Raw genomic sequence first — 22563 nt, 5'->3', positions numbered from 1 at the left:
CTCTCCTTGGACTTTGATTCCCATTCCAAAATCCTCTTTGATTTCCTCGATTGCCTGTTCTATGTTCACTCCTTTCTGGATTGCTGCCTCTCTTTCAAAGCCCTCAATTATCATAAAAAAATCCCCAGAATATGGAAACATTCCTAACAGATTTCCTGAACTCGAAGTCTGTTATGATATAGTCTAATATGGATCTGGTGCCCCTACCCTCCCATGTTAGTAGCCTTATAAAGAATGTATTCGTAAGAACTAATTCCATTCTAGCACAGAAATCCAGTAAACAATTCCCATTCCTATTAGCTTCGATATCTTGTCCAAATTTACCCATCACTTTATCATATCTTTCAGTTTCCTTTCCAATTCTCACACTGAAATCACCCATTAGCACTATCTTGTCCTTGCTGTTTACCTGGACTATGATGTCACTCTGTGCTTCATAAAACTTGTCAACTTCATCCTCATTTGCAAACTCACATGGTAGATAGAGTTGAGACAATTCTCGTCCTAGTTCCTCCACCTAAAATCTACCCACATTAGTTATGCGGCTCCAGAAACTAGGTTGCATGCAGTAGTATTCCTAACGAACAGTCCTACCCCACATTCCCCCCCCCCCCCAATTTGCTTTACGTCACCGTATGGCGACGATGTGTCATAGCGGTTTGTAGACAAGTATGGTGACCACTTGGCCACCTCTCTGCTTGACTGGGTTGCAACTCTCCAAGTATATACGCGTTGCATTGGAATCGGGGGATTCATCAGAAATTATTAGTTTAAGTAAAATGTGTTTGCCTTTTAGTATCCTATCACCTCCACTTGGTCCAAAACGGATGCTGCCTCATGGCATTTGTCCTCAATTTTTTTGAAAACGAAAGCGCATTGACCCAAACCTTTATACACAAGTTACTGTTGTGTCCCCCAGCAGATACATGAAGCTCGTTAAAATCAATTGGACACAGGGTCTGACCTCTCCTTGTAAGAACTATAAGCAACTGCTGCACTGGAGACACTGATAAGTCTCGATCTGTTGGAAACTAACCTATTTTCAATTCTTCCTAGGACCTTGTTCATTATGGCTTCGGTAATTGGATATCTTTGTAGAAATCTTTCTTCTGACAACTCTAAAAAGTAGTTTTTTCTTAGTATGGTCATCCTTTGCCTTCTTCAGTTGATAAGTAGTCTTCACACAGCAGTAAAGCTTCCAACTTACGTCTTCTACATGCCTCCATTTTGAAATTTTAGCAGCTGTTAAGAGGTTTAATACAGGGCTGCTGCAATGTTAATTTAACACAAGTATTAACAATTAGTTAGAGTTAACAATTCTTGATGAGATGACCATTTTGTTAAATTGTGTGTTAGGTCTCTTTAACAGCAGTGTTAATACTCAACATTCGTTGAAGAAACTAGGCCTCGATTCATCCTCTTTGCTTAGTCCGCCAGTTAAACTTCCTGCAATTAGCCCCATTAATAATGATAGCTCCACGTGGAAATCCATTTCATTTGCCAGGTCGTTTCCAAAGAGTCCCTTGCCTGTCACATGGAAGTGGGACTCTCTTACTCCCATAGGTCCAAGGGTTGCTTAAAATGTTCAGAGTTGGTAAATTCTGTGAAGCAGTCCCACTGAGTATCTCTCCTCTTAATAGGTTAGGGACGACCAGCAGATTGCACAGTCCCTGTTACCTGCGCACAAGGAGGGCTATGACTCAGAATATGTCCATAATGCTCATTCCCATTTCATAGCAACTGGTATCCCGACCTTCAGGACCACTTACTAGGCCCTCAACCATTGCCCATGGTTCAAGAACTAGGATGTGACTACATTATCCCATACATGGAAACAAATAAAGTAACTTTTTTTCAATCAATGTCTGCAAATCAGTAGCCAAGGTCACATTATTATTATTATTATTATTATTATTATTATTATTATTATTATTATTTAATGTCGAATAAATTACAAATTCTGTCATTTTTGTTTCTTACAAACTCAATTATTATGATCAATACAGAGAATTATGGGCAACTTCTTCCATTTTAAGCTATCATGAATTATTTTCCTTCCACTTCTGGACACATTTCTATTGTACTGTTAATTCTCCTTAGGCCACAGGACAAACCACATTACTGATGAGGCAAAGCATCACACAATAACTGAAGAACACTGTCTCTCTATCCAATGAATATTATTTTGGAAACTGTAATTTTCATTTGATGTTCTCTATTACCTACATTACAGAAAGCATTAAGTCCTGAAGTACGGAACTACTGTATATGGAAGAGCATCAGTGTGACATCAAGCACTAGCCAATAAGTGTACTTTCCACATGTGCTTGAGTGCACCTGCTTTTGTATATAGCTACTTTGTGATAGTACATATATCACAACCTCGCACTGTATGTAGAAGTGAGAGATATTTTCAGTATTCGATTTATTATTATACTTATTATTATTATTATTATTATTATTATTATTATTATTTATTATTATCAGTATTTCATTTGTATATTTTCTTATTAATCTTTGTAAGCTGGAAGGTAACCATATATGTAGTATGAGTAATTTGTTTTTGCACAAGTGGGAAAACATTGCTATCTTGGACTCTGGGAATTCGGATGACTCATGCGGGCATCCCAGTGTTTGTTGAGATATACTTGTTGTCGGGAAGTTCTATGAGTCATGTATATATCCCAGTCTAATGAGACAAGCTTGTTGTGGTACTAGGAAAGTTTGATGACTCATGTGATATACCCCAGCATTTGTTTATGTCCTGGCACCAAGGGGAAGTTCAGGGCATGGTCTTGTTAAAAGGATCACTGACGATTGGCTGGCAAGGACCAATCCTGACATATTATCTGAGAGGAAGGGGAATGCTGATGTCTATACAGGTTGATCAAACGGCAGGAACCAAACAATCACTATGGAAGAGACCCACAACTGACACACTGTACGCGAAGGAAGTGGTGCTGATACACGGTACTGGAGTGACACGGCTGCAATGGACTGGACTTCAACCGTTCGTGGAGCATAGTCTTGTTATGTTCGTGGAAAGTGACTGATTGTGGAGTACTTGCGCATTAAGTATTGTAGCACTTGTGGCGGCCTGGCATTATATGTTGGTGAAAGCTATCTCAGACTTTCCATAATTTATGTTCAAGGTCAACAAGCGTGTGTTACTTAAATGTATACATCTTTACAACAAGTGTTAAAGCCTGTGAACAAAGTATTACGAGGTACAGTATCTGTGTGATGTTAGAAGTGCTGATTATGAGAATTGGCAAGCAGTATTGATACAGAGAAAGTGAAGGGTATTTATCTACATGTATGTACATTGTTCATTAGACTATCTATAAATGGTAGTTTAGTTCTCGCTTTCGTTTTCCCACTGTTTTTCATTGTTGTTGTTGTAAATATGGAGTCTTCCAGCAATATTTTATGTGTGTATTATATGTATACTTTTGTGTGTTGATGAGGTGCTCATGCACAGATTTTGTTAAGAATTTAGTTAGCTATTTTAGAATCAGTGGAGTTATTGATGAACCTAGGTGCAGTTTCTACCTATTTAGTCGTTTTCAGGAGGTTAGGTAAGGCCTGCAGCAGATGTACCAGAACGCAGCATTATGTACACGCCCTGGGATATAAAGTTTATCATGCTCTATTAAAATTCGAGGGATCCATTCTGGTGAACTCTGGCGCCCATACTACAGACATTTCAATACATTATTTTGAATAATATTAATTTATTTCAAATATTTTATGAAGTTTTTGAATATTTTCATTTATGATATATTTTATGATATTTTATTGATTATATTTATTATTATCATCAAATGGTTACAACTTGAAGAACTCAATGAATTACATGCATTATACTCACACTAAGAAAGTACCACGAGTGTTGATATTGTTCATTAAATCATATCGTTTCATCTCTGTTTGCAATGTTCCAGTCAAGGATATAGCACTGGCATTATTAACTAGAATGTCAATTCCACCAAACATTTTTACACCTTTTGCAACAGCTTCATACACTTGAGCTTCATCCCGTACATCCACTATACATGGTAGACATTTCCCACCAGCAGCTTCCACTGAAAAGATAATACCCAAATATTTAGAGCACAATATGCACCAAGGATTACAGTAGCTAATTTGAAATTAAAGGTGACCTACAAATAAATAACAAGACATTCAGCAAGTAAGTTACTGTATCTGATTAAATCAATCTAAAACAAATTCAAATTTACATTTCCCTTTAAATTCAAATTTTAAAAAATGAAATGCTAGTTATGCCAAATCTTAATTACTGTGATATACACAGTTCAAAAAATTTAAGGGAACATGTTTTTGAACATATGCCATGCTGTACAAAACAATACCTCACACCCAGGCATATTACCAACTAAACCTTTATTCTTTACCATTGAAGTATACAAAAGAACATCAATGGATTCACATTCATTTTCAGAACAGAAACTGAAATATCCAAATAGGGGCGAAAACAAAGTGATAACAGTTCTCCAGGGTGGATTTTTATCACAGTTGGAGAGCTTCAGTATGGTGTATGTCCTCCACGAGCAATTATCACAGCTTGGCACCTACATGGCATGCTCCATATAAGTCGATGGAGGTCACGTTGCGGTATCAGGTCCCATTCTTATAGGGAGCCTGTTCAAGGTCTTGGAGAGTATGGTGGAACAGGACACCCATGAACACTTCTGTCAAGCCTATCCCACACATGCTCGATGGGATTAAGGTCCGGACTCACTGCTGGCCATTCCATCTCTTGAATGTCTAGTTCTCGCAAGACAGCTCTGGTGATGTGCGCTAAATGAGCCCTGGCATTGCATGAGTACGAATTCAGGGCCAACACCGTATGCAGCAACCAAGACATGCTGTAGCAGTCTCTGCTCAATGTATCCCGCAGCGATAAGATTATCACGGACGATGACAAGATCTGTATGGCCATCAATACTGATGCCACCCCACACCATCACAGAACTCGGTCGCCTTCCTGGGCAACATTTGCCAAGTACTGCTCACCACGGCGTCGCCATACATATTGACGTCCATCATGCTGTGTCAGGGGAAATCCGGACTCATCTGTGAACAACACAGATTTCCATTGGCAAAGTTCCCAGATGACGTGGGTATGGGCAAACAGAAGGTGAGCTGTGTGATGTTGCTGCGTTAAACAGGTCACTTGAATAGGACGTCTGGGTCGTAAGGACACTTCTCTTAACCTGTTCCTTACTGTCTGGTCAGACACCGTGACACCAGTGACCCTCCTGAGGTCTTGTTGCAGTTCTCTAGCAGTGGCTGAACGATGCCGCAACGCACAGATGGTCAGATATCGGTCAACCTGTGGGGTTGTCATGCGTTCACGACCTTGTCCAACCCTCCTTGTGAACTGGCCTCCCTCATTATAGCGATTCCACAAGCGTTGAATAACTGACGGAGACACATTGAGATCCACAGCAACATGACGAAAGTCCATCCTTCCTGGATCAAACTGACAGCCCTTGCGAATTGAACCTAATTAAGATGTCGCATGGGATGTGCTGGTTGACGTACAACGCACTCAAATAACCACAGTAGTTTGTGTACCTCACAACGACACATGGACGCACCTCTATTCACTTTGTTTTGAGGGATCACCTGACAGTTTAATGCATGTCTATGCCCACAGATGGAGTATAACTTCAATTTGACATACCCTGAACAGCTAAGGTCTCAAGGTATGCTGTACGACCATTGGATTGAACTGTGTAGTTTATAAAGATGGCAATGACGAAGCACTACAAAAGTTACAATGCTTGCAAAAGGCATGTGTAAGGTTTATCTGCAACATTAAATACACAGATCATGTGACATCATCCAACACCAAGCTACAAGATGGTGTTTATGCATATCCATTACCTAACCGTAATGCAACAAACTTTAAATCTCAATTATCCTTCAAACCTTAAAGAAGGTTTCCAGAATCTCTATCTGCACCACGCAAAAAACACAAAGAGCACAAACCATACATAATCACATAAGTCCTCAAGTATATGGCAATTCCTCCACAGTTGCTGCAATGTGGGAATGGCACAATCAGCCTTAAGACGTCAGAGGGAATCACTGTCGAAGTAATTTAAATGTGTGTGTAAAAAATATCTGATGAAAAGACACAAACAGCAAGGCAGCAAGACAGTCACTTTCCTATTTCCTCACCCTCTTTTTTTATCCTCTTCATCCCATCCACTTTATCCTTCCCCTGTACCTTCCTCAACTTGGGTGGAAACTCATAGTACAAGAGTAACTTTTATTTCCTGTATAATTAGAATTTTACTTCGTTTAGTACTTCTCTTGTTTACAACGTACCTGTTTACGTATCTCTTCAAAACTGTACTATGTTTCTGTAAGATTTTGCTCTTTCACATTGACTTTTTATAACTTTTAATGTATAAGAAGTTACTCTTAGCTATAGTTCAGTAGCTCTACATAGTCAAAGTATATGAATGGTTACTTTATTAAGACTTATGGTTAGTTATTTATCAATTTATTTCTGTTACTGTTTAAGTGTAAGACAGGGACAGCTGTCCCTATCTTTGCCATGATAAAAACATTATCATCTATCTATCTACTGTAAATTATATTAGTACACTTCCTAGTACACATATAGGACTCCTGGAAAAAGTGTCCATTATTAATTATCAACACTGCAGATTTTTTCAATATACTTTACTGAAAAATGAAGTAAGCATTTGTAGCCCTGAAGAATGTAACAGAGGGCACAAAACATGGTACCATCTTCTCTCCAATAAGATAAGATAGTGTCTGTCAAGCCTTTTAGCTACTGTATTATAGATGTGCTCGGTAAAGGAATGATCATGTTGGATGAAAATGCAGATTACATCAATATTGAGTGTACTGTTCCCTGAGGAAGAAAATGTACAAGAAATTATGGTAATCGTAACTATAAAATGACAAAAAGACAAGCTATTAATGCACAATTTAAACCATACATAGTCTGCAGTCATTAAAACAATTCCACATCATGTTGCGTGTCAGATCTATTTAGATGATTTGAAATCTAAGTATGTGATGATATAATACTTTCAATTACTTTTTCATCCAAGCATTTAACACCTTTTGTAAAAACTGTAGTAGAGTTTTGCAAAATCCCTTAATGTTTAACAATAAAATAAAATTGGAAAGAGATCTTTAGCAGAGAAAATGTTCCTGTAAAGTTAGCAGTCTTCCAGTTTTGAAAAAAATGTATTTCAATTTGTACGTTCACTGTATATACATGGTGCGGCAGAAATACCTGAAGAATTTCAAACATAAATAACTCTGGAATGCAACAAGCCATTTAAAGTTTTATTGCACAGTTGGAAAGAGTAGCGTTTGCCATTTGCGTCACATACACGCCAGGTTTTGAAAATAATGTCATCCAAATGCCGGCCATCCTGTTCGATGCACATCTGAAGCCTCTCCCTGAAGTTCAGCATGACTCGCTTGAGCATGTCTTGTGGTATTGCCTTGATTTTTTCACGGATGGAAGCTTTCAGGTCATGTAGTGTTCGCGGCTTACGTTGGAAGACGCGATCCTTCAAATATCCCCAGAGAAAGAAATGGCACGGGGCGAGTTCAGGGGAACGGGCTGCCATGGAACCTCACTCTGTAAGGAGATGAGACGTCCTGGAAACATTTCTCTGAGGAGACCCATCGATACCCTGACAGTGTGTGCAGTGGCACCATCTTATAGGAACCACACAGCAGGATTACCTAAGTCGGTGAGTGTCGGCTGCAGGAAGTTGCATAACAGCTGTACATAACGATCTGATGTTACAGTTCTGTCTTCCTCTTCAAAAAGGTAAGGGCCTACATTTCCAAAATCAGCGACAGCGCACCAAACAGTAACCACCTCGCTGCGGAGAGGTCGCTCATGGAGCTGTTGAGGATTGGTTGCAGACCAGTACCGAAAATTTTGTTTATTAACGTAGCCTGACAAATGAAAGTGCACTTCATCACTTGCCAGGACATTGGAGCCAGCTGCTACAGCTTCCAGGATAGTCTCACAACACCCCTGCGGTTGGCCCAATCACGTCCACTGAGTTTCTGAACACCGACCATTTTGTATGGATGGAACTTCATGTCTGCGTGTAAAATCCTCCTTACAGTGTGATCCGAGAGTCCCATAGCATGTGAATGCCTACGCACCGAACATTGAGGAGATTGTGTAATGGCTTGTCTCACTGCACGGACGGTCTCTGGTATTGGGACACTACGAGGCCTACCATGCGGCTTCGTTTTCACACTCGAACCACTTTTTCTTAAACTGTTCACCCATAACAGAACGGTGTTCCTGCTCGGAACTTTCTCATGTCGACCTAAGCCGAAGTGTCTGTAAAACAAACACTGTGTTGTGGTAACAGAGTTGGCATTTTTGAAATAAGTCTCAATCACGAAACCTCGGTGTTCACCACTCCACGCCATGCTAGCGACTGGCTGGCTGACTAGCCCGGATGAGACGATGCAAGTGTTCTCGAATGTAAGGCCAAGACCGCGCACACCACGACAATAACACCTGTTTGAAAGCTGTGGCCAATACGACCTTTAGTTCGCTCCAATCTACTGTATGTGACATAAATGGCAAACCCTGCTCTTTTAAACTGCGCAACAAAATTGTGAATGGCTTGTTGCGTTGCTGAGTTATTTACATCCAAAATTTGTCCGGTATTTCTGCCGCAACCTGTATATCCATAAAATTTAAATATACTGTTCTAGAGTATTAAGAATGTGTCCTTTACAGTTGTTGTGGAGAACATCCACACTTGTGTTAATGGCTACATATTTGTGTCTTGTGTAAGTAAGTGGTTGGTAAACGCTGAGTACTCTGATGTGTTCCGAGTACTTTAGAAGAAAATGAGTAACAAGATAGGTCAGAGGTTTTTTTTTTTTTTTGTTTCTTGCCAGTGGTTTAACATTACATTATCAGATACAGATTATCAGCAGCGGATTTGCCTGGTGTGAAAACAGGAACCAAGAAAACCTTTAGGGCTGCCGACAGTGGGGTTTGAACCCACTATCTTCCAAATGCTAGCTTAACGCTTCACAACCCATACTGTGTATGTAGCCAACTCCCTTGGTCACACAGTTTCTGAGGCAGGTATGTCTTCATAAGTTTCTCTTGAAGTAACCAGTTCCATCAGAAATTTCATTATGGCCAACTAAATTAGCCTACACAACATTATCTTTTTACTTGTAATTAACTGCAACAAAGGTTAAAATGCAAGGGAAACAAAAATTTTATAATTATAGGCTCAACAACAATGAACTAGTGAAGCTAAGTCTCTGGATTCGCAAGGTCACGAATATAGCAATTGAGGCTCTCATGGCAGGCATTACAAATCATGTCAGTGTTTACCAGGCTTGTAGGCCGTGGTCCAGGAGCATGTGATGGTCGAGATGTTTCACCGAGGACTGTGTTCGGCATTATGAAGTGTGGAAATTCTAAGTTCCCATGGAGGGAATTAAATATTTTTTCCACCAATAGAGCATGTCAAAAAACAGATCAGATGTACGGCTTTTATCTGATCTGTATTATGAAGTGTTCCAAGTGACTTTGATAGCAGCAAAGCTCACAGTGCAAAGAAATGGTGTTGTAATTCCACCTCCTTATATAGTGCAGGCTACAGTGCACTGCTCACCAATTGGTCCATCATGCTCGAGGGGCGGTTGCTGATTGGCTGTTCTTCGGTCAACGGTTGAAGCATTGAGGAGCCCGATGTACATCGACCTGCCTTGGCGGAGACAGGGAACTGATCACCTGTTGCTTTTTCTGTTCTGCCGCAGCCTTCGTGTCCTTCAGCAGTTAAGGCTTTCAGGACTGGAAACCAGGCTTTGTTTACCCGTTCAGATTCCTCCTTACGGTTGAAGCTGTTGGTGTGCTTCAGGATTTCAATGGTTTCTCTTTGTAGCTGAGCGTGATAAGAGAGTAGTTTACAGTACTTTGGTGTCACTGTACTGTACGTCATGGTCTGCTAGCAGTGAGTGTTCAGCGACTGATTATCTATCCGCTTGTCCCAGCCGGCTATGTCTGTTAAGCTCCTTCAGTTGTGTGGCGATGCTGTGTTTTGTAGTGCCTATGTAAACTGGCCGCAGCTGCACGAGATCTTGTAGGCACCTCCTGTGGAGAGAGGATGGCGCTTGTCTTTGGCAGACCTAAGTAGTTCCTGGATTTTCTTGGATTATACATGGTTTTCACCCCATGGGACTCCAGTAGCCTCCCTATTCTGTCAGTTATTTTCCCAACATACAGCACAAAGACTTTAGCTGTTGGCCGCTTGTCTTCTTTCTCCCCGGTTGTTGGATGTCTGGGATGGAGTGCTTGCTAAATATCTTTATAGCTGTACCCGTTAGCAAATAGAGCCATATTGAGGTGGCTGAGCTCCTCGTTTAAGTGCTGAGGTTGACAAATTCTCCTAGCATGGTCGGCTAGAGTCTTAATCACTCTGTATTTTTGTCGTGGGTGGTGGATGGAAGTCTTCTGAAGATAGCGGTGTATGTGGGTCGGCTTGAGGTACACTGTGTGTCCCAAGTTTAAATTGTGCGTCTTCATTACCAGAACATGGAGTAAAGGGAGTTTTCCTTCGTTTTCTCTCTCCATAGTGAACTGAATATTGTTGTCAATTCTATTCAGATGCTGTAGAAACAGCTATAGTTGTTCCTGTCCAAAGGCTCCACATCACAAAGGTGTCATCTACGAAGCGCAGCCACAACTTAGGTTGCAGTGGTGCGATCTCGACTGCTATCTGTTCGAACTTTTCCATAAAGAAATTTGCAATCGCCAGACTCAGAGGACTGCCCATGGTGACACCGTTGATTTGTTCATAGAAATTGTCATTCCACAGGAAGGAGCTTGTTGTGAAGCAATGGTTGAACAAGTTGGTAATGTCCAGAGCCACATTAACAGGTACTTTAGTGAAGAGTGAGACCACGTCGAAGCTGACAAGCAAGTCTTCCGCTTCTAACTGGATGGTCTTTGGCTTTTCTATGAAGTGGCCTGAATCTCTGACAAACGACTGTGTGCCACCAATGTAAGGTTGAAGTACGCTGGCCAGATGTTCAGCAATATTGTAGTTCGGTGATCCAATAGCACTCACGATGGGTCGTAGAGGTATGTCGTCCTTTGTATCTTGGGTAAGCCACATAGTCTCGGAGGTAGAGCTTCACTTTTGGAGGTTTCCCTCATCACATTGTCTGGCAATGATGAGGCCTTAAGAAGGCTGTTGATGTTACGTAGAATCTGATTAGTTGGGTCTTTCGTTAGTCTGTGATAGGTCTCTGGATCCAAAACCTCCGACATCTTCGCAGTGTAATCATTAGTAGCCATGGTGACGGTGGCGATCCCTTTATCCGCAGGAAGAATGAGTACACTCGTCCATGTTCAGAGTTTTAATGGCCTTCCTCTCTTGAACCGTGAGTTTGCTCTTCAGAGCTGCTGCCTTTCTCAGTATCCGTGAGGCTTCGTGGTGGATTTCTTCTGCCTGGTCAGATGGTAAATTGCGAATAGCAGCTTTGATATTCACGGTGATCTCCTCGACGGGAATTGAGGGAGGGGTAACTGCAAAGGCTGAAGCAGTGGAATACTGGAGATTCACACTTCACTACTGATGGAAGGGTAGGCTTCAACCAAGTTTGCAATAAGGAGCTACGTTAATTTGTCCCCGTTATTATTTTGTGATGGAGGACTACAATCGCATTTTGTTGTAGCATTTTTAAGTCTATTAATTTTTGTGGCAAGTTATTTTGCTGTAACACTATATAGGAAGTGAATTTCAGAAATTTGTATTCCAAAAATTTAAGTAAAAAATTAGTTTCGGAATGAGGAGGTAGAACGTTACCCTAGACAACCATGGAAGTCTCTTATCACAGAGTGGATGAAAATTAAAAATTGGTATTTGAACTGTAATTCATTTCCTGTGAAAGAGATTTACACAATGCACTTTTTACAGCTCCCTTTAAAATAATTCATAAGTAACTTTCACCAGCGCTGTGTTCAAGCTCTAGAGAACTCTATATAGAGTACTGCAAAATTATAACTGAAAATTCCTTAAGAATATTTGCATGTTAATTATGAACCGATTCTTTCATTCCCACTTCATAATATGATACTTGTGGAAACATCCTCTCTAATTGTTTTTGTCTTTTTTTACGAGACAATAATATTATTGGTTTTATCTCCCACTAACTAATTTTACGGTTTTCGGAGACGCCGAGATGCCGGAATTTTGTCCTGTGGGTTGACGTATTCAAGGACCTCCAAAGTACACTGAACTGAGCTAGGATCGAACCTGCCAACTTAGGCTCGGAAAGCCAGAACCTTAACCATTTGAGCCACTCAGCATGTGTATGAGACAGTTGCATGATATATGCTACGCATTAATGCCATTTAACCCAACAATAGAAATAGGGAGTTAAGATCTAGGAACATTGTCACTTACGCCAATATTATTTTTCAGATCAAATGTGAAAGAAAAAAAAATCACGTAATGTAGATCAATGCAAAACTACAGCGATGTATCTGAATTAAGTGCTGGAGACTGTATCAACACAGCATTTCTACCACACCCTGTGAACAGCAACTAGCAACAATTTACTTTAGATCTGTGTACTGCAAAGGTGGGAGACAGTATCCCACTGCAAACATTGGAGCATCGAGCATTTAAAGATTTTTAAAGAAACTACACACACAGAATCATACCACGTGCATCAACGCTGCAGAAAGCTATGAATAGTAACACAGTAAAGGTTTCCACCTATTCAATACTAATATGTATTTACAACATTATGAATTACATGGAACTAGTTTCGACCCACCTAGGGGTCATCATCAGCCATATTAAAGCATACATAAGTTTTGTCGAATCCTAAAACATGTTATTTTTAACTGTAATAATCTTATGGATTTATAATTTATAAAGTGAAGTGTGGTAATGAGATGAAAAATGTTAGTATGGTACAGGTGAGTAGTAATTAATAATAATACGAGGAATATTAATTACTACTCACCTGTACCATACTAACATTCTTCATCTCATTACCACACTTCACTTTATAAATTATAAATCCGTAAGATTATTACAGTTAAAAATAACATGTTTTAGGATTCGACAAAACTTATGTATGCTTAAATATGGCTGATGATGACCCCTAGGTGGGTCGAAACTAGTTCCATGTAATTTATAATATTGTAAATACATATTAGTATTGAATAGGTGGAAACCTTTACTGTGTTACTATTCATATGTTATTCTCAGTTCAATACGGACCAACAACATGAAATTCATAACCCTTGATGCAGAAAGCTATGTCATGCCAAAGATTTTTCAAGAAATTACACACACAGAATCATACCACGTGCATCAACGCTGCAGAAAGCTATGTCATGCCAATCGATTTGATTAGATTTGGCGTTCCTGAAGGGAAAACTGCCCGGGAAAACTCCACGGGACAAAATTCTGGCACCATAAAAGTAGTTAGTGGGACAGAGTTGGAGAAGAGTGGCATGAATCTTTTGTAGTCTATTAAGATTACAGAAGAAGTTAGGATATGTCTTGAGCAAACATCCGGGAAGGTAGCCGCAGTCCGGGAAATAGGGTCCTGCAACGAAATTCAGGGTGGAAAGAAGCAACAAAAGTAGCCGATGTGCTACAAGGTGATGTATGTGGAGCAAGATTAACCCAATGAAGCCAGATGAACCAGCTTCATTGAAGTTTTGCCCCATCACTTCATGTGATGTTGAGAGACCAGATTTATATAAACATTCTTCACAACATTAGAACACAATTTTTAACTGAAAATATACAGAAGTTGCTAGTTGTTAATTCCTTCTATAGTCATTGAGTGTACATTAAATTACAAGAAATAAATTTCATTTTAAGCCCGTACTGTCAATAGTATAAACCTAATCTTTAAGCATACCTGCCAACTTTTAGAAATGAAAAATAGGAAGATTAATTCTTGGATTTCATCATGTATATTGCGCCACGGTCTCAGTGAAAAAGGGACAAGGTAAAAGGCATACATATTTACAGTTACTATGCGAATTGACCATTAAATTTAAAACCTTAAACAAGATAACATAAAAATGGTTACAAGAAAATGTACCTAATCATTCTCATTTATGACACTTGCATACGAATAATATTTATATCACACCAACACATGCAACAAAATGCATAATAGTTTCCTTTGACTGTAAAATGAACAGAAACACTTGGAGATGTTTGTTATATTTTTTGGCCAAAATGTTAAGAGAAAATGACAGAAACTGTCACCGACACAACTCCCTGAAATACATTCAACTCATTAAAACTGTGCACCAAAAAATGTGAAACTACCACATACAAAACAATTCAATACATCTCATACATTATTAATATACGACTTTGACAATTGGGGGGGAGGGCACATAAACGCAAGAAAAAACACGTGGCCTACAACTCCAACGAAACTACGCACAGAAACTATGTTTAACAGTGCGCAAACCACACAGTAACAAACTCATTCTTTCATCCTGATTACCTGAGTCGCAAGCGTGTGCGAACCTCTCTTGCTTGCAAGATGATTTCCATCCCGAATCCCCAGCTGTACAGCGCACACTTTGCTATGGTGAGCGGGAAACACGGTATATGAAGGCGACGGACGATACACTACCGAAATAAAACATCAAATAAATACGCTTGAAAATGAGGTTGCGTATATTACACAAGCACATAAGAATTTATACTTATCCTAGGGAAGAGTTTTGACCGTACTGGAGGTTATATTGGTCAAAAAAAGGAAGAAGTAAAAATAAATCAGAAAATCGGAAGAAGAGTTAAAAAATGAAAAGTTTCCGGGTAAATCAAAGGGTTGGCAGGTATCCTTTAAGATTCTTAATTAAAAATTCCACCTTAAAATACCAGTAGTTATTTATTATTCACAACATAAATATGCTAATTCGGGATATATTTCATCCACATTAGGTGCATTATCAGCTGATGGGCAAAAGACAAGTTAAAATAAAACAAGCATATTATTAACACATTTAAAAAAATAAAAATATGATTCGGTTGGTGAACAAGTCAAGTAGAAAAGCAACATTTTTTCAAGAGAATGTAAAGTGGTGCCTCACAACTTTATCAAGGTCTCTTTGCAGTCACTCACAATCCTGTAACATTTATGACTCTATACACAGTGATGAGTGTTTAGAGGGATACTTTTTTAAATTCTTCTTCACTGCATTCATTGGTGGTGGTTTGTGTTGAAAATGTTGCTACAAATTCTCATTAATTTTGCGCTGGTTTTCATGTAAAACTACTTGGTAATGAATGGAATGTAATGAAATAATTAATGATTAATTTAATACATGATTAAGGTGGTGGTGTTTGAGTCATCAGTCCACAGACTGGTTTGATGCAGCTCTCCATGCCAACCTATCCTGTGCTAACCTTTTCATTTCTACGTAACTACTGCATCCTACATCTGCTCTAATCTGCTTGTCACATTCATACCTTGGTCTACCCCTAGCGTTCGTACCACATACACTTCCTTCAAAAACCAACTGAACCTTTCTTACCCCCTACACTTCCTTCAAAAACCAACTGAACAAGTCCTGGGTGTCTTACGATGTGTCCTATCATTCTATCCCATCTTCTCGTCAAATTTAGCCAAGTTAAAAGTAACTATTCTCATTTAGCCAAATCAATCTACTCTCGCCAATTCAATTCAGAATCTCTTCATTTGTGATTCGATCTATCCATCTCACCTTCAGCATTCTTTTGTAACACCACATTTCAAAAGCTTGTATTCTCTTTCTTTCTGAGCTAGTTATCGACCATGCTTCACTTTCATACAATGCCACGCTCCACACGAAAGTCTTCAAAAACATCTTTCTAATTCCTATATCAATGTTTCAGGTGAGCAAATTTCTTTTCTTAAGAAAGCTCTTCCTTGCTTGTGCTAATTTGCATTTTATGTCTTCCTTACTTCTGCCATCCTTAGTTATTTTACTACCCAATTAACAATATTCATCTACTTCCTTTAAGACTTCATTTCCTAATTTAATATTTCCTGCATCACCTGCCTTCGTTCGACTGTACTCCATTACTTTTGTTTTGGACTTATTTATTTTCATCTTGTACTCCTTACCCAAGACTTCGTCCATACCATTCAGCAGCTTCTCGAGATCTTCTGCAGTCTCAGATAAAATAACAATATCATCGGCAAATCTCAAGGTTTTGATTTTCTCTCCTTGGATTGTGATTCCCTTTCCAAATTCCACTTTGATTTCCTTTACTGCCTGTTCTATGTAAACAATGAAATGGAGGAAGGGACAAACTGCAGCCTTGCCTCACTCCTTTCTGGATTGCTGCTTCTTTTTCAAAGCCCTCGATTCTTATCACTGCAGACTGATTTTTATACAGATTGTAGATAATTCTTCGTTCTCGGTATCTGATCCCAATCGCCTTCAGAATCTTAAATAGCTTGGTCCAATCAACATTATCAAATGCCCTTTCTAGATCTATGAATACCATGAGATTTTATTTAGGATAATAATGGAGTAAAATTTAAAACTGAACATCCTCAAAGCACCTAAATGTTTTTTCCTTTTTAAACAGTTAACAAGTGTGCGCAGGAATCGGCCGATACCCCTACAAGTTTTAAAAGAAATTTTTAAAGCTCACCCTTTCAATCAATTTGTTCAAATTCACAGACCTTGATCTTGCATTTTAAATACCTTTTGAAGGTCACAGATTCTTGGTATACCAGATAGACATTTGACAATAAATTAAATTTACTAGATAGGAGACTTGCTTCTTGAGGAGTTTTCACAAGGAAACTCATCCCAAATAACTACAGAAATAGCAAAGGCCCAGGAAGGAAATAACTCCCCCAAGGAAACGAACAGGAAAATTAAAGAACTCCTATCAGGGTATCCAGTCAACACAATGCAAAATGCAACACCCCCAAAAATAATCATCAATTCCCCAGGGCAGCACCATAACTAGGCCTACAAGGATAACCCAGTCACAAGACACAAGCACGACAATGCAAATAAGGAAAACAAAAGAAAAACGGATGAGTAAGAATCCCTAAAAGGGGCAAAAATAATGAAATAAAACAATTAAACCCAGAAAGGAACAAGGAAAAATGCAATTACTAAAGTCCTTGTGAAAACTTCTCACTATTTTACCTCACAGCAAAATTATCATTATTATTATTTGAATTTCAAATGCCCAGAAAAATCATAATGTAGTTAAGACATACCCAAAGAATAACATAAAATTCATTTACTTTTAGAGAACCATTAACAGGTTGGAAACATGTTAGACGCAGCTTCTAAATTAGAACCCCGTAAACAATAATGATTAAACGAAAGTCATTTCTCCCAGAATCAAAGCACTGTTTTCGAACTTCTTGAAAACCAAGCGTAAATCAATCCTTTTAAAACGAGATCATTTGCAGTTGAAGAGGCGAGGTTCCCAACTCAAAGCAACTCCCAGAGTAACAAATAATGCAGAACTTACAGTCTTGAAGTTTCCAATGAGATATCCAATACAGGAGACCAAAAGGATATGAGTAAATCACACGTCCCAATGTTTTTTTTTAAAATAAATATTGGAGGATGAATCAGTTACCAAGCTATACTAGAAGAAATCAAAACAAACTCTCCGGGGAATGCCCCGGGAGGATAGTTCCTACTATCCTTTTTCCATAGCGGTTCTTGAGTTCACGTGAAAATGTGAGTACCAAGCACAACCAACGTCCATCTTCTCCAGTCGGCGATGAACAACCACTCGTTACCAAGGCATGCTTAAATCACCTGGTACAGCCAAGGAAGATGCGCGCGCATACCGCTCTTAGAATAAAGAGACTTGACAGCAAGTTCATGCCTGCTCAGAGACCAAGCAGCGGCAATTAGCCCACAAACATGTTTAAAAATATAAATTTAGTCAATGCCATGGCAAAGGTTCAATTTTACCAATTTTTAGGTTAGAAGCTCCAAGTCGAAAGGGATAATACAAGAGAGGATTTTCACTTTAATTCCGTCACAGTCTTCACCTTGATACAACTGTTGGATATGTTCCTGCCATCTTTCTGCTTTGTCTTCTTTCCCTAGAAGTGGCTTTCCATCTGAGCTCTTAATATTCATACACCTAGATTTCCTTTCTCCAAAGGTTTCCTTGATTTTCCTGTATGCAGCATCTACCTTTCCCAGGACCATACAGCCTTCGACATCCTTGCACTTTTCCTTCAGCCATACTTCCTTAGCTACATTTCACTTTCTATCCACTTCATTCTTTAATCGCCTGTATTCTTTTCTGCCCTCATCATTTCTAGCATTCTTGTATTTTCGTCATTCATCAATCAGGTCTAGTATCTCCTGAGTTATCCACTGATACTTAGTTGATCTTTTCTTCCTTCCGAACATTTCTTCAGCAGCCCTGCTGACTTCATTTTTCATGACTATCCACCCTTCCTCTATTGTGTTTCCTTCAGCCTTTTCATTTAGTCCTTGTGCAACATGTTCCTTGAAACAATCCCTCCCACTCTTTTCTTTCAACTTGTCTAGATCCCATCTTTTTGCATTCTTTCCTTTCTTCACCTTCTTCAGCTTCAGATGACATTTCATGACCAACAAGTTGTGGTCAGAGTCCACGTCTGCTCCTGGGAAAGTTTTGCAATCCAACACCTGGTTTCTGAATCTCTGCCTAATCATAATGAAGTCTATTTGATACCATCCAGTGTCTCCAGGTCTCGTCCACGTATAAAGCTGTCGTTTGTGGTGTTTGAACCAAGTGTTGGCAAGGACTAAATTATGATCTGTGCAGAATTCAACCAGCCGATTTCCTCTTTCGTTCCTTTGTCCCAATCCGAATTCTCCTACCGTATTACCTTCTCTTCCATGGCCTACCACTGCATTCCAGCCTCCCATCACAATTAGATTCACATCTCTTCATATGTTCTTTAGATTTCCTCGTCATCCGCTGAGCTAGTAGGCATATAGACCTGCACTATTGTGGTGGGCACTGGTTTGGTGTCAGTCTTGACGACAATTCTTTCACTATGCTGGTCATAGTAGCTTACCCGCTGCCCTATTTTCTTATTCATTATTAAACCAACTTCTGCATTTCCTCTGTTTGATTTTGTGTTGATAATTCGGTAGTCACCTGACTAAAAATCCTGTTCTTCCTGCCAACGTACTTCACTTATACCAACTACATCGAACTTTAGTCTATCCATCTCCCTTTTCAGATTCTCTAATCTACCACAACGATTCAAACTTCTAACATTCCACGCTCCGACTCGCAGAATGTCAGTATTCATCTTCCTGATGATCGCCCCCTCTCGTGTAGTCCCCACCCGGAGATCCGAATGGGGGACTAGTTTACCTCCGGAATATTTTATCCAGGAGGAAGCCATCATCAGTACATCATTCATACAGAGAGAGCTGCATGTCCTCGGGAGTTAGTTACGGCAGTAGTTTCCCGTTGCTTTCAACCGTGTAGCAGTATCAACACAGCTAAGCCATGTTGAGTATTATTACAAGGCCATATCAGTCAATCATCCAAACTTCCGAAATGCTGCTACCCCCCTTTCGATGAACCATTCCTTAGTCTGGTCTCTCAACAGATACCCATCCGATATGGCTGCACCTGCAGTTCGGCTATCTGCTTCATTGGGACAAGCAAGCCTCCCCACCATGGCAAGGTCACATGGGATAAATATCATTTTTGATCCGTATTGATGATATTTGATTGAAATAATAACAATAAGTTAATTTATTACAATCAAGGTCACATGGTTCACAGGGGAGAATTAAGGTAACACTTGCATTCAAAAATTAATTGCCAAATGGCAACATTTATTCACATATCAATCAATAATCATCAAACTGGAACACACAGCAGGTAGTGATATTTTAATTTTTTGTAGTTCTGTCTGTTACGACTAACCTATATTTGGAGAAAAAGCTCCTGCTACCACCACTTGATACCAGGAACCAATGGCATTGAAGGGACTATTCACAGACAACACGGTAAGAATCAACTTCCCCTGATAAACTTATTTTACCACACATGGTATCAATTAAGATTCAGGTTTTACTTTTACATCCTGGAAATGAGCTTCTCTTTTAATTCCTGATATTTTAAAGTGACCTCGGTAACAGAAATACCGGTATCAATTCTTTCCATCTCAGGCACAGTATCACTGAAAAGTTGCAATGAAGTATGACTATACCACATGTACACCTCACTGGCATGGTCTTGGAAAACCTTTCTTATTACTCTTGGACAGGAACTGCTAGTCAGGGAGTAAGAATGATCTCAAACCATCATAAATTAACAAGATTCTGTGGAATGCTGGAAAGAGGCTGAGAAACCTGGTACTGCTATGACAGCCAACTTTTTGTATTCTACGCTGGCAAAATCACGGAAGTTCTTCAACTGAGGTAACCTCACAGTGTAGATAGAAGAATTTATAGATTTTCACAACAATAAGTTCAATATCGATGGGTAACTGATGTGCAGCATTCTGGACACAATTGTGAGCAATGTGTACACCACAACCTTTCCTTTCCTTTCCTTCCTAGTTCATTCTGCAGTTAACTGAGAACATTTGTTTTTCCTTGTCATTTCACACTAGCAAAATTTGTGTTAGTGTTATCTGCACAATATGGAACTATTTTGTCTTTGAGAATACGGATCTGTAAAGTTTTGATAACATGCTGCGATAATATTCATACATACATACATACATACATTATCATTATAGACTGCTATGCCTTTCAGCGTTCAGTCTGCAAGCCTCTGTGAATTTACTAAACATCGCCACAATCCTCGATTTGCAACTAGTGTTGTGGCTTCATTTAGTTCTATACCTCTTATCTTTAAATCGTTAGAAACCGAGTCTAACCATCGTCGTCTTGGTCTACCTCTACTTCTTTTACCCTCCATAGCAGAGTCCATTATTCTCCTAGGTAACCTATCCTCCTCCATTCGCCTCACATGACCCCACCACCGAAGCCGGTTTATGCGTACAGCTTCATCCATCGAGTTTATTCCTAAATTAGCCTTTATCTTCTCATTCTGAGTACCCTCCTGCCATTGTTCCAACCTGTTTGTCCCAGCAATCATTCTTGCTACTTTCATGTCTGTTACTTCTAACTTATGAATAAGGTATCCTGAGTCCACCCAGCTTTCGCTCCCGTAAAGCAAAGTTGGTCTGAAAACAAACCGATGTAAAGATAGCTTCGTCTGGGAGCTGACTTCCTTCTTACAGAATACTGTTGATCGCAGCTGCGAGCTCACTGCATTAGCTTTACGACACCTTGATTCAATCTCACTTACTATATTATCACCCTGGGAGAACACACAACCTAAATACTTGAAATTATCGACCTGTTCTAGCTTTGTATCACCAATCTGACATTCAATTCTGTTGAATTTCTTACCTACTGACATCAATTTAGTCTTCGAGAGGCTAATTTTCATATCATACTCATTGCACCTATTTTCAAGTTCCACGACATTAGACTGTAGGCTTTCGGCACAATCTGCCATTAAGACCAAGTCGTCAGCATAGGCCAGACTGCTTACTACATTTCCACCTAACTGAATCCCTCCCTGCCATTTTATACCTTTCAGCAGATGATCCATGTAAACTACAAACAGCAAAGGTGAAAGATTACAGCCTTGTCTAACCCCTGTAAGTACCCTGAACCAAGAACTCATTCTACCATCAATTCTCACTGAAGCCCAATTGTCAACATACGAGGTTTGTCCGGAAAATACGTATAAAAGTTGAATAATAACTTTATTTGACAATTATTCAGGTATTACAATATGATCTCTTTCAAAGTACTCTCCCTGAGACAAGATGCACTTCTGCCAACGCCGTTTCCACTGTTGATAACATTGTTGAAAGTCTTCAGTTGTGATGCTGTTCAGTTGCCGTGTCGTTTCTCCCTTGATGGCTTCCACATCACCCAAGTGCCGCCCCCGAAGCACCATTTTGCATTTCGGGAACAGGAAGAAGTCACAAGGGGCTAAATCGGGTGAATAAGGCGGGTGGTCTGTCACGGTGATTGAGCTTCGGGCCAAAAACTCACGCACAATGAGCGACGTGTGAGCGGGCGCATTGTCGTGATGAAGGATCCACCTGCCCCCTTGTGCCAAATCCGGTCGAACTCGGGCCACACGAGCTCTGAGACTTGATGGGTTTTTTTTTTTTTTGCTAGTTGCTTTACGTCGCGCCGACGAAGATAGGTCTTATGGCGACGATGGGACAGGGAAGGGCTGGGAGTGGGAAGGAAGCGGCCGTGGCTTTAATTAAGTTACAGCCCCAGCATTTGCCTGGTGTGAAAATGGGAAACCACGGAAAACCATTTTCAGGGCTGCCGACAGTGGGGTTCGAACCTACTATCTCCCGAATACTGGATACTGGCCGCACATAAGCGACTGCAGCTATCGAGCTCGGTAGACTTGATGTTGATGCGCTGTTCCTCAATCAGAGAGAGCTCCCTACCGA

The 22563-nt window shown here is 39.8% G+C and overlaps 1 protein-coding gene across 1 annotated transcript in view; it reads right to left on the bottom strand.

Annotated features, from left to right (window-relative positions):
• Hsdl2 (Hydroxysteroid dehydrogenase like 2) overlaps nt 1-22563 on the bottom strand; it is a 190458-nt gene that overhangs the window by 116405 nt on the left and 51490 nt on the right. Inside the window, exon 3 of the mRNA XM_067142200.2 lies at nt 3872-4085. Within this exon, the coding sequence (XP_066998301.2) occupies nt 3872-4085 (214 nt within the window). The remainder of the gene's footprint in view (nt 1-3871; nt 4086-22563) is intronic.

The sequence above is a fragment of the Anabrus simplex genome, chromosome 2, assembly GCF_040414725.1.
Source record: "Anabrus simplex isolate iqAnaSimp1 chromosome 2, ASM4041472v1, whole genome shotgun sequence".
NCBI classification, from domain to species: domain Eukaryota; kingdom Metazoa; phylum Arthropoda; class Insecta; order Orthoptera; family Tettigoniidae; genus Anabrus; species Anabrus simplex.
The sequence above is the reverse complement of the archived record's forward strand: the minus strand, read 5'-3'. Positions and strand labels throughout refer to the sequence as shown.